The 13,190-nt window shown below is 32.5% G+C and overlaps 1 protein-coding gene across 3 annotated transcripts in view; it reads right to left on the reverse strand.

Annotated features, from left to right (window-relative positions):
- LOC149785950 (protein arginine N-methyltransferase 3-like) overlaps positions 1-13,176 on the reverse strand; it is an 85,630-nt gene extending 72,454 nt beyond the window's left edge. Inside the window, exons 1-3 of one of the 3 annotated variants that reach the window (XM_089976202.1) lie at positions 11,700-11,844; positions 11,602-11,612; positions 1,572-1,822 (exon numbers count right to left, since the gene is read on the reverse strand). In XM_089976202.1, coding sequence (XP_089832328.1) covers positions 1,572-1,822; positions 11,602-11,612; positions 11,700-11,713 — 276 coding nt within the window. In that variant the 5' untranslated portion in view covers positions 11,714-11,844. Of the gene's footprint in view, positions 1-1,571; positions 1,823-11,601; positions 11,645-11,699; positions 11,845-13,152 lie in introns of those variants that run through there. The other 2 variants (XM_089976204.1, XM_089976203.1) reach the window with 2 other exon arrangements.
- Positions 13,177-13,190: the final 14 nt, after the last annotated feature.

A 13,190-nucleotide genomic window follows, 5' to 3' on the forward strand; every position in this document is an offset into this window, starting at 1 on the left:
GCAATACAATTCATGTGTGAAAACTCCAAATTCATTGTTCTAATACAACATAGTGCATATGCGAAAACTCAAATCCATTGTTCTTATACAATACCATTCACATGTGAAAACTCCAAAATATATGTTCTTACACAACACAATTCATGTGTGAAATGGAGATCATAGAATAGGTATCTGTGGAAATGGAGATCATAGAATAGGTACCTGTGGAAATGGAGATCATAGAATATGTACCGGTGGAAATGGAGATCAGAGAATAGGTATCTGTGGAAATGGAGATCATAGAATAGGTATCTGTGGATATGGACATCATAGAATAGGTACCTGTGGAAATGGAGATCATAGAATACATACCTGTGGAAATGAAGATCATAGGATAGTTACCTGTGGAAATAGAGATCATAGGATAGGTACCTGTGGAAATGGAGATCATAGGATAGGTACCTGTGGAAATGGAGATCATAGAATAGGTATATGTGGAAATGGAGATCACAGAATAGGTATCTGTGGATATGGAGATCATAGAATAGGTACCTGTGGAAATGGAGATCATAGAATAGGTACCTGTGGAAATGGAGATCATAGAATAGATATCTGTGGAAATGGAGATCATAGAATAGGTATCTGTGGATATGGAGATCATAGAATAGGTACCTGTGGAAATGGAGATCATAAAATAGGTACCTGTGGAAATGGAGATTATAGAATAGGTATCTGTGGATATGGAGATCATAGGATAGGTACCTGTGGAAATGGAGATCATAGGATAGGTACCTGTGGAAATGGAGATCATAGGATAGGTACCTGTGGAAATGGAGATCATAGGATATGATCCTGTGGAAATTACAGTTCACTCCACTGCTTTAGCATGATCTCAGTTTGTTAAGAGCATATACTTTCCTCCCTTTCAAGGTTACAAAGAGCATATAAATTTTTGCCAATAACTCAATCAAAAGGTGACACTAAAGTTGTTGCAAAATCTTGTTCAGAGTTTCAAAGAAACACTGATGATGTGATTATTGTAAGAAAACATGGAATACATTTTCAAATAAGCAATGCTTTTAATGATACTTCCCTGTCATTTTTTTCTGTGATCATATCAATTTCTTCCTCAAGTAACATTCAACAAGGAAGACAATGGTTGTTTTCAGTTTTCTTAATCACAAACTGTGACCATAAAAGTCATTAAATATCACCTGAAACTGCCATTTCCTCAATACACTTCTACAGTAATGGCTGTTTGCCTTCTTCCAGGATGATGTCACATATGACATCAAAAAAACAAGTCTAAATGAAAGGAGGTAATGAAGTCAGTGATTTTGTACACAGACTAATGCCTCATTAACTTTGGCACTCAGTTTCAAAATTTGGTGGGAGTCAAAGCAGTGGAGTTTTAATTAACACATAATGTTCTAAAAAAAAAGCAATAAAACTTCGCTGACTTTCTGTATTTTTGACCTAAAAGGAAAGTGCTAGTACTAGAAATGTCTCCTTCATACAATATTTATATAATAAAGTTTATTCTGACTATTAATAACCAATAGCTACTGTGATATCAAGACTATATTCACCTTCAACCTGATATAGTTGATCATTTTGATGTAACCAAAGCAGTCTAGATTCCACATCTGGCATACTTCCTTGATGTCAAATTGATGTTCGGATGCACAATGTTTAAACACAGCATCTGGTGAGTCCAAGACTGAATCACAAAATAGGCATTGGGTTGGGATTGGGGTTTCCCCATCTTCTTCCTCTTCCTCCCAATCAACATCCTCTTCCTCATCCTCAAAGTCTTCGTTGCTGTCCATTCCATCAGGATCTTAAATCAAAATCAGTGATGATTAAGTAGTGTAAGATGACTCCATTTAGATTATCTATCTAATGATTTTGTAAAGCTTATGTTCATAATTTGAACAATCACCGCCCAGGGAGAGCAATGAAGATATTTCAATAAAGTTGCAATGGCAGTCATTTTTCAATAAAGTTGCAATGGCAGTCATTTTTCAATAAAGTTGCAATGGCATCATTTTTCAATATAGTTGCAATGGCAGCCATTTTTCAATATAGTTGCAATGGCAGTCATTTTTCAATAAAGTTGCAATGGCAGTCATTTTTCAATAAAGTTGCAATGGCCGTCATTTTTCAATATAGTTGCATTAGCAGTCATTTTTCAATAAAGTTGCAATGGCAGTCATTTTTCAATAAAGTTGCAATGGCAGTCATTTTTCAATGTAGTTGCAATGGCAGCCATTTTTCAATATAGTTGCAATGGCAGTCATTTTTTGGTCAGCTCTGCATTGTTTACATTTCGAACTTTGTACAAATTGTTGTTGTTGTTGTTGTTGTTGTTGTAGGGTTTTACGCCATTTTTCAGCACATGATAGGCTATATATGGCGGCCAGTATTAATGGTGGAGGAAGGAGCCGGGAAAAACCCTGGAAAGAACCACCGACCCATGAGAATGTACAAATTATAATTAATGATCTGGTGATAGTATGGCCAAGTGAGTAGCGTCACATACTATTTGAATATGGATAAATGAGTAGCATCAAATCATATTTAAATATGGCCAAATGAGAAGCATCACATACTATTTGAATATGGATAAATGAGTAGCATCAAATCATATTTAAATATGGCCAAATGAGAAGCGTCACATACTATTTGAATATGGATAAATGAGTAGCATCAAATCATATTTAAATATGGCCAAATGAGAAGCGTCACATACTATTTGAATATGGATAAATGAGTAGCATCAAATCATATTTAAATATGGCCAAATGAGAAGCATCACATACTATTTGAATATGGATAAATGAGTAGCATCAAATCATATTTAAATATGGCCAAATGAGAAGCGTCACATACTATTTGAATATGGATAAATGAGTAGCATCAAATCATATTTAAATATGGCCAAATGAGAAGCGTCACATACTATTTGAATATGGATAAATGAGTAGCATCAAATCATATTTAAATATGGCCAAATGAGAAGCGTCACATACTATTTGAATATGGATAAATGAGTAGCATCAAATCATATTTAAATATGGCCAAATGAGAAGCATCACATACTATTTGAATATGGATAAATGAGTAGCATCAAATCATATTTAAATATGGCCAAATGAGAAGCGTCACATACTATTTGAATATGGATAAATGAGTAGCATCAAATCATATTTAAATATGGCCAAATGAGAAGCGTCACATACTATTTGAATATGGATAAATGAGTAGCATCAAATCATATTTAAATATGGCCAAATGAGAAGCATCACATACTATTTGAATATGGATAAATGAGTAGCATCAAATCATATTTAAATATGGCCAAATGAGAAGCGTCACATACTATTTGAATATGGATAAATGAGTAGCATCAAATCATATTTAAATATGGCCAAATGAGAAGCGTCACATACTATTTGAATATGGATAAATGAGTAGCATCAAATCATATTTAAATATGGCCAAATGAGAAGTGTCACATACTATTTGAATATGGATAAATGAGTAGCATCAAATCATATTTAAATATGGCCAAATGAGAAGCATCACATACTATTTGAATATGGATAAATGAGTAGCATCAAATCATATTTAAATATGGCCAAATGAGAAGCATCACATACTATTTGAATATGGATAAATGAGTAGCATCAAATCATATTTAAATATGGCCAAATGAGAAGCGTCACATACTATTTGAATATGGATAAATGAGTAGCATCAAATCATATTTAAATATGGCCAAACGAGAAGCGTCACACACTATTTGAATATGGATAAATTAGTAGCATCAAATCATATTTAAATATGGCCAAATGAGAAGCGTCACATACTATTTGAAAATGGATAAATTAGTAGCATCAAATCATATTTAAATATGGCCAAATGAGAAGCGTCACATACTATTTGAATATGGATAAATGAGTAGCATCAAATCATATTTAAATATGGCCAAATGAGAAGCATCACATACTATTTGAATATGGATAAATGAGTAGCATCAAATCATATTTAAATATGGCCAAATGAGAAGCGTCACATACTATTTGAATATGGATAAATGAGTAGCATCAAATCATATTTAAATATGGCCAAACGAGAAGCGTCACACACTATTTGAATATGGATAAATTAGTAGCATCAAATCATATTTAAATATGGCCAAATGAGAAGCGTCACATACTATTTGAATATGGATAAATTAGTAGCATCAAATCATATTTAAATATGGCCAAATGAGAAGCGTCACATACTATTTTAATATGGATAAATTAGTAGCATCAAATCATATTTAAATATGGCCAAATGAGAAGTGTCACATACTATTTGAATATGGATAAATGAGTAGCATCAAATCATATTTAAATATGGCCAAATGAGAAGCATCACATACTATTTGAATATGGATAAATGAGTAGCATCAAATCATATTTAAATATGGCCAAATGAGAAGCGTCACATACTATTTGAATATGGATAAATGAGTAGCATCAAATCATATTTAAATATGGCCAAATGAGAAGCGTCACATACTATTTGAATATGGATAAATGAGTAGCATCAAATCATATTTAAATATGGCCAAATGAGAAGCGTCACATACTATTTGAATATGGATAAATGAGTAGCATCAAATCATATTTAAATATGGCCAAATGAGAAGCGTCACATACTATTTTAATATGGATAAATTAGTAGCATCAAATCATATTTAAATATGGCCAAATGAGAAGCGTCACATACTATTTGAATATGGATAAATTAGTAGCATCAAATCATATTTAAATATGGCCAAATGAGAAGCGTCACATACTATTTGAATATGGATAAATTAGTAGCATCAAATCATATTTAAATATGGCCAAATGAGAAGCGTCACATACTATTTTAATATGGATAAATTAGTAGCATCAAATCATATTTAAATATGGCCAAATGAGAAGCGTCACATACTATTTGAATATGGATAAATTAGTAGCATCAAATCATATTTAAATATGGCCAAATGAGAAGCGTCACATACTATTTTAATATGGATAAATTAGTAGCATCAAATCATATTTAAATATGGCCAAATGAGAAGCGTCACATACTATTTGAATATGGATAAATTAGTAGCATCAAATCATATTTAAATATGGCCAAATGAGAAGCGTCACATACTATTTGAATATGGATAAATGAGTAGCATCAAATCATATTTAAATATGACCAAATGAGTAGCGTCACATACTATTTGAAGATGGATAAATTAGTAGCATCAAATCATATTTAAATATGGCCAAAAGAGAAGCGTCACATACTATTTGAATATGGATAAATGAGTAGCATCAAATCATATTTAAATATGGCCAAATGAGAAGCGTCACATACTATAAGAATATGGATAAATGAGTAGCATCAAATCATATTTAAATATGGCCAAATGAGTAGTGTCACATACTATTTGAATATGGATAAATGAGTAGCATCAAATCATATTTAAATATGGCCAAATGAGAAGCGTCACATACTATTTGAATATGGATAAATGAGTAGCATCAAATCATATTTAAATATGGCCAAAAGAGAAGCGTCACATACTATTTGAATATGGATAAATGAGTAGCATCAAATCATATTTAAATATGGCCAAATGAGTAGTGTCACATACTATTTGAAAATGACCAAATGAGTAGCGTCACATACTATTTGAATATGACCAAATGAGTAGCGTCACATACTATTTGAAAATGACCAAATGAGTAGCATCACATACTATTTGAATATGGATAAATTAGTAGCATCAAATCATATTTAAATATGGCCAAATGACAAACGTTAAATTTTATTTGCATAAGGCCAAATGAGAAGCGTCACATACTATTTGAAAATGGCCAAGTGAGTAGCGTTAAATCTTATTTGAAAATGGCCAAGTGAGTAGCGTTAAATCTTGTTTGAAAATGGTCAAGTGAGTAGCGTTAAATCTTATTTGAATATGGATAAATGAGAAGCGTCACATACTATTTGAATATGGATAAATGAGTAGCATCAAATCATATTTAAATATGGCCAAGTGAGTAGCGTTAAATCTTATTTGAAAATGGCCAAGTGAGAAGCCTTAAATCTTATTTGAATATGGATAAATGAGAAGCGTCACATACCATTTGAATATGGATAAATGAGTAGCATCAAATCATATATAAATATGGCCAAATGACAAACGTTAAATTTTATTTGCATAAGGCCAAATGAGTAGCGTCACATACTGTTTGAAAATGGCCAAATGAGAAGCGTTAAATCCTATTTGAATATTGATAAATGAGTAGCATCAAATCATATTTAAATATGGCCAAATGACAAGTGTTAAATTTTATTTGCATAAGGCCAAATGAGTAGCGTCACATACTATTTGAAAATGGCCAAGTGAGTAGCGTCAAATCTTATTTGAATATGGATAAATTAGTAGCATCAAATCATATTTAAATATGGCCAAATGAGAAGCGTTAAATCCTATTTGAATATGGATAAATGAGTAGGATCAAATCATATTTAAATATGGCCAAATGACAAGTGTTAAATTTTATTTGCATAAGGCCAAATGAATAGCGTCACATACTATTTGAAAATGGCCAAGTGAGTAGCGTTAAATCTTATTTGAATATGGATAGATTAGTAGCATCAAATCATATTTAAATATGGCCAAATGACAAGCGTTAAATTTTATTTGCATAAGGCCAAATGAGTAGCATCACATACTATTTGAAAATGGCCAAGTGAGTAGCATTAAATCTTATTTGAAAATGGCCAAATGAGAAGCATTAAATCCTATTTGAATATGGATAAATGAGTAGCATCAAATCATATTTAAATATGGCCAAATGACAAGTGTTAAATTTTATTTGCATAAGGCCAAATGAGTAGCGTCACATACTATTTGAAAATGGCCAAGTGAGTAGCGTTAGATCTTTATTTGAATATGGATAAATTAGTAGCATCAAATCATATTTAAATATGGCCAAATGACAAGCATTAAATTTTATTTGCATAAGGCCAAATGAGTAGCGTCACATACTATTTGAAAATGGCCAAGTGAGTAGCGTTAAATCTTATTTGAAAATGGCCAAGTGAGTAGCGTTAAATCTTATTTGAATATGGATAAATTAGTAGCATCAAATCATATGTAAATATGGCCAAATGACAAGCATTAAATTTTATTTGCGTAAGGCCAAATGAGAAGTGTCACATACTATTTGAATATGGATAAATGAGTAGCATCAAATCATATTTAAATATGGCCAAATGACAAGTGTTAAATTTTATTTGCATAAGGCCAAATGAGTAGCGTCACATACTATTTGAAAATGGCCAAGTGAGTAGCGTCAAATCTTATTTGAATATGGATAAATTAGTAGCATCAAATCATATTTAAATATGGCCAAATGAGAAGCGTTAAATCCTATTTGAATATGGATAAATGAGTAGGATCAAATCATATTTAAATATGGCCAAATGACAAGTGTTAAATTTTATTTGCATAAGGCCAAATGAATAGCGTCACATACTATTTGAAAATGGCCAAGTGAGTAGCGTTAAATCTTATTTGAATATGGATAGATTAGTAGCATCAAATCATATTTAAATATGGCCAAATGACAAGCGTTAAATTTTATTTGCATAAGGCCAAATGAGTAGCATCACATACTATTTGAAAATGGCCAAGTGAGTAGCATTAAATCTTATTTGAAAATGGCCAAATGAGAAGCATTAAATCCTATTTGAATATGGATAAATGAGTAGCATCAAATCATATTTAAATATGGCCAAATGACAAGTGTTAAATTTTATTTGCATAAGGCCAAATGAGTAGCGTCACATACTATTTGAAAATGGCCAAGTGAGTAGCGTTAGATCTTTATTTGAATATGGATAAATTAGTAGCATCAAATCATATTTAAATATGGCCAAATGACAAGCATTAAATTTTATTTGCATAAGGCCAAATGAGTAGCGTCACATACTATTTGAAAATGGCCAAGTGAGTAGCGTTAAATCTTATTTGAAAATGGCCAAGTGAGTAGCGTTAAATCTTATTTGAATATGGATAAATTAGTAGCATCAAATCATATTTAAATATGGCCAAATGACAAGCGTTAAATCCTATTTGCATAAGGCCAAAATGAGTAGCGTCACATACCATTTGAAAATGGCCAAGTGAGTAGCGTTTAATCTTATTTGAATATGGATAAATTAGTAGCATCAAATCATATTTAAATATGGCCAAATGACAAGTGTTAAATTTTATTTGCATAAGGCCAAATGAGTAGCGTCACATACTATTTGAAAATGGCCAAGTGAGTAGCGTTAGATCTTTATTTGAATATGGATAAATTAGTAGCATCAAATCATATTTAAATATGGCCAAATGACAAGCATTAAATTTTATTTGCATAAGGCCAAATGAGTAGCGTCACATACTATTTGAAAATGGCCAAGTGAGTAGCGTTAAATCTTATTTGAAAATGGCCAAGTGAGTAGCGTTAAATCTTATTTGAATATGGATAAATTAGTAGCATCAAATCATATTTAAATATGGCCAAATGACAAGCGTTAAATCCTATTTGCATAAGGCCAAAATGAGTAGCGTCACATACCATTTGAAAATGGCCAAGTGAGTAGCGTTTAATCTTATTTGAATATGGATAAATTAGTAGCATCAAATCATATTTAAATATGGCCAAATGAGAAGCGTTAAATCCTATTTGCATAAGGCCAAATGAGTAGCATCACATACTATTTGAAAATGGCCAAGTGAGTAGCGTTAAATCTTATCTGCATACAGATAAATGAGTAGTATCAAATCCTCTGTGTGTGTGTGTGACTTGGATTTTTAACATAGCTTTAACAATTTTTCAGTCATATCGCTATGTCTGCAGTGTGATAGTTTATAGTGATGTCTAGCACTGGGGCATCATGCCGCAGACATGTAGCATGATGTCCCACCCAGTCACATTATCCTAACCTCTTGATGCTGAGTGCCAAGCGAGGCAGCTGTTAGTACCATTTTTATAAGTCTTTGGTATGACTCGGCCGGGGATCAAACCCATGACCTCCCGCATCCAAGGCAGACGATCTAACCACTAAGCCACCAGAGCGGTCACATCTGAATATAGCCAAACTGATTACTCCACCTCACTTGATGAAGACGAACTGCTAAACTTTATAAATACCCATAGATATAATGCCCCAAAAATGGTGGTATTTGCTGAACATGTCTGCTAGACAAGCTGAAATTACTGGTTGCTAACTATGTATGTTGGATATTTGACATAAAGTGCCAACAATTATTCTATGCAATCAGTTCTTACTTAATAATGTGAACTTAGTAAAGAATCTAATCTTTAGAAGCACTTAGTGCTTTACATTAAAAAACATACACAATGACAAGACTACAAAAACCAACACCATGAAAAACAAAAACATACTGACAATAATTTTGGAAGTAACAACATTATTAAGTCCTCAAGTCTGTATTTGTAGTTAAACCCCAACACAATAAACAATCATTCAAACAAAATAGTGTTACTATTTCTTTGTAAATTAATGTATTCACTTTTATTTAAACTAATATAGTGTCACAGCAAGATTATACTTGTATGAATTTAGTCCTCTATTCAATATAATGTATATTCATGACAAGGACTTATCTAACCATTAATGCTGGTTTCTTTCACATATTCCAGTTCTACCAGAATATTCCCACAGTACCAGAGAAAAAAATGTCAAGAAGCATAAACCCATAGTATCAATGCAAAATTTACTTTAATACTGAAGGTGCGACTTTTAAACTGAGTAGAATGTGAGTGATATGAGACATTTAATTGTTAAAAACCATTTTGTTTTAAAACAAAAATATTTTAGACTCTCTGTATTATTTTTTATTTGAAAAACAAAAGACGCTAATTTATGCATCATATCAATCTTGTGAAGTAGCAAATACCAAAAATAAAGGTTGTAACATATTGGGTATCAAACTGGTCCTCGATTTAAAACAGTTAAAGGTCAATTCAAATATGACCTAACAGGACCCCAATACATTTCTTTTATTAATTTCAGTGCAGGTTATCTCTGAATTTCTTCAGTTAAATGTCATTGTGGAACTTGATCAGAAACTATCTATGAAACAATTTAAATCAAAAATGTCTCAGAGTAAGATAGAGTTGTGAGAAGGCCTTTTTAATATGTTGCCAATATTTTTGCTTGTTGCATCACAGTAATGGGAAAGAGTCATTGAGTTATCTCCCCCTTATTATGGAAACTATACATTTTAAAAAAATACTGGGTTTAGTACAAATCAAACATGGATATATTATACAGAAATTTGTTTATCATCACAAATGAAACAGTTTTAATGCAGGTCTAAACTTTGTTTGATTTCATAAAAATGATTAGGAGGTACGGAAAAGGGTATGGTAGCTTCCTACGATATCAGTGGTTCTTTGGTATTGTTGTATTCAAGGTTTTTGGTGATTTTCTGCAGAACACAACCAATCATATGCTTATTCTATATACACTGAATGACCGTAAGTTACTAGTTCTGCATCACCAGTTTTATTTTCAGAAAATGTCAGAACTGCCAGTGAGTATAATATTTTAAAAATGCACCAATAAATTTCACTTTTTCAAAACACAGCTGTACCCCATGTTCTCAAATAAAATCTATATCTTCTTAACACATTAACCCCTGGAGGTTTTTGTCGTTTTCACCTGAAATTCAAGTAGGAAACACATTTTGAAAGATATTTCTGAATAAATCCTAATAAATCAACTTCCAGGTGATTCTCCATTAACATAATGCGTAGTTGTGTTAGAAACATTGTTTTTCATTGGCTATTTGGCTTGCGCATGAGCAGAAGGGTAAAAGTTGGATTTTTTAAAAATATTTTTTTTGCTTAATGGACATAGTTTTTGTATCGAGACCACTCTTTATTCCAAATGCCCATCTTATCCTACTTTTTGCAAAGGTTCATCTGTCTGTTTGCAGTTCATACCAGTCTGCCTTAGATCTGAGACCCAAAAGTCTAAAATCCAGACACAAAATCAGATTCCGACCATGGGTGAATTTTGGGTGGAAAAAAATCGGGTCCTAAAAGTGAGGTTTTTCCCTCTGTATTTTGTAGTGCAACTAGAACTTCCAGATTATTTGGTATCATTGTAGAGCTAAATCTGTCTACCATTCTATAATACTACCCACTTTAGTGTATCACACATGACATTGACGCTACAGAGCTCAGCAGTAGGCTGCTACCTCCTGCCAAGTAAACTCGTTACCAGGGGTTAACGTGTTAAAATCTATATCACTAACAAATTGGTTAAGCAGTTTGTCATTTGGTAATATCCAACGTTTATGCAAGAGTCAGATCACATGATTACTATACTTGTCAAGAAGCAAGAGATCATATAGGAAGGGCATTTTTTTTCTTCTGGTGGTTTCACAACTGACAGGTGTAGACTTACAAGCTTTGATGCACAATATTTATTACTTTTTGTTGTTTAAACAGTCTGTGGTTGACATGCTCATGCTGGTGTGCCAATTCTCACCAACAATCCTGATGTCATGCCCCATCACAAGTGGTTACATATGTCATGCCCCATCACAAGTGGTTACATATGTCATGCCCCATCACAAGTGGTTACATATGTCATGCCCCATCACAAGTGGTTACATATGCATTGTTTTAGTTGTTTCAGACAAGTTTCAGCTGTTGGAGGATATAGGTAACTGAATGAAAGCCAATGAAGTAGCATCTGATTTTCAAATTGATTTACAATTTATGCAGCATATACATCAAGATGTTAATATTTGGACAAGTATATGCCATCGTACAAATATTTTTAAAGTGTATTACTGTATCTTGATATCAGAGTAACATCCCTTGCATAACCTAGAATCTACATGGCATCTGTTGATTGATCATTTCCCATAATCATATTAAAACTGGAAACTAAATATATGTTCGTTTACAGCAAAGAACACCAAATTGACATATATAATATCCTGAAGGACTGTGTCTTTATTTACTTATTCCCTGACTGCTAACTTTAAGACCCACACTCCTCAGGACTATAAGCACTTCTGTATACATTACTCACCAGACTGATATCAAATGTGACTTATTCATTCTAAATTCAAGCTGAAGTTTTAAACATATTTTATAGCACAATCGAGAGTTTTATACTTTATTCATTATCATGTAATTATGTGGGACCATGTTTTTCTAAAAACATAGTCCTACATGTAGGACATAGCACATGTTGATTTTGTTTAGGTGCTAATAGTGTCGTTATTTTAGTTGTAAGTTGTTTGAAATATTCCTGAAAATTTGATTTTCATAATGATGTTAGTTGACATCAAAACATGCTACACGGCGCCGTTAGTTAGGCTGTAAGACCTTGACGCCCACAACATATACATCAGTGTCAGGTCTTACATGTAGCTAGGATGTCATAGCCTCAACTTGATTTGTCCACGAGGTATGAGTAAGGGTACTAATATTATTAGTACTAGTCTTACATGTACTAAAAACAATACATTTCTGGAATTGCACACTCATTTCAGTTGGAGAAATCAAGCCAAGTAGAAAATATTAAAAAAGTTGAGACCTGATTTTTCTTATTCTTTCATGCATCTGGATTGAAAAATAGATTGGTTTAGTCGCAAAAGCTGGTACCGTTTAACCGTTTAGTTTGAAAAACCAGAAAATTGACAGTGATACTGTTAAGGACATCTGGCGAAATTCAAGTTAGAAAATATAAACTAATGAATGAAGTAAAACAAAAAGTTTGTACATTTTTATATCCTTGATGCTTTTGTGTTTTAAATTGGAGAGAGTATAAATAATCGGAAGGATAAGCGAGTATATGCCTAATGTCAAAGCAAATTCAATGCGAGAGAGAGAGAGAGAGAGAGAGAGAGGGAGAGAGAGAGAGGGAGTGAGGGAGAGAGAGATTCAATGTGATTATATCTCATCTCGTAAAATAATTTGAACGCTCATTTTTTCTGCTTATTCAAATCAAGTGCAGTCATTAACATTAATTTAGTGTCTTATGCTGTTAAGAAAGATTCATTAAAAAACACGTGTTCCCGTTAACCTGTCATTCTTGATGTTAGGACGGAAATAGCAGAAGAA

The sequence above is a fragment of the Sinohyriopsis cumingii genome, chromosome 12 (assembly GCF_028554795.1).
Source record: "Sinohyriopsis cumingii isolate HCF-2022 chromosome 12, ASM2855479v2, whole genome shotgun sequence".
Taxonomy (NCBI): domain Eukaryota; kingdom Metazoa; phylum Mollusca; class Bivalvia; order Unionida; family Unionidae; genus Sinohyriopsis; species Sinohyriopsis cumingii.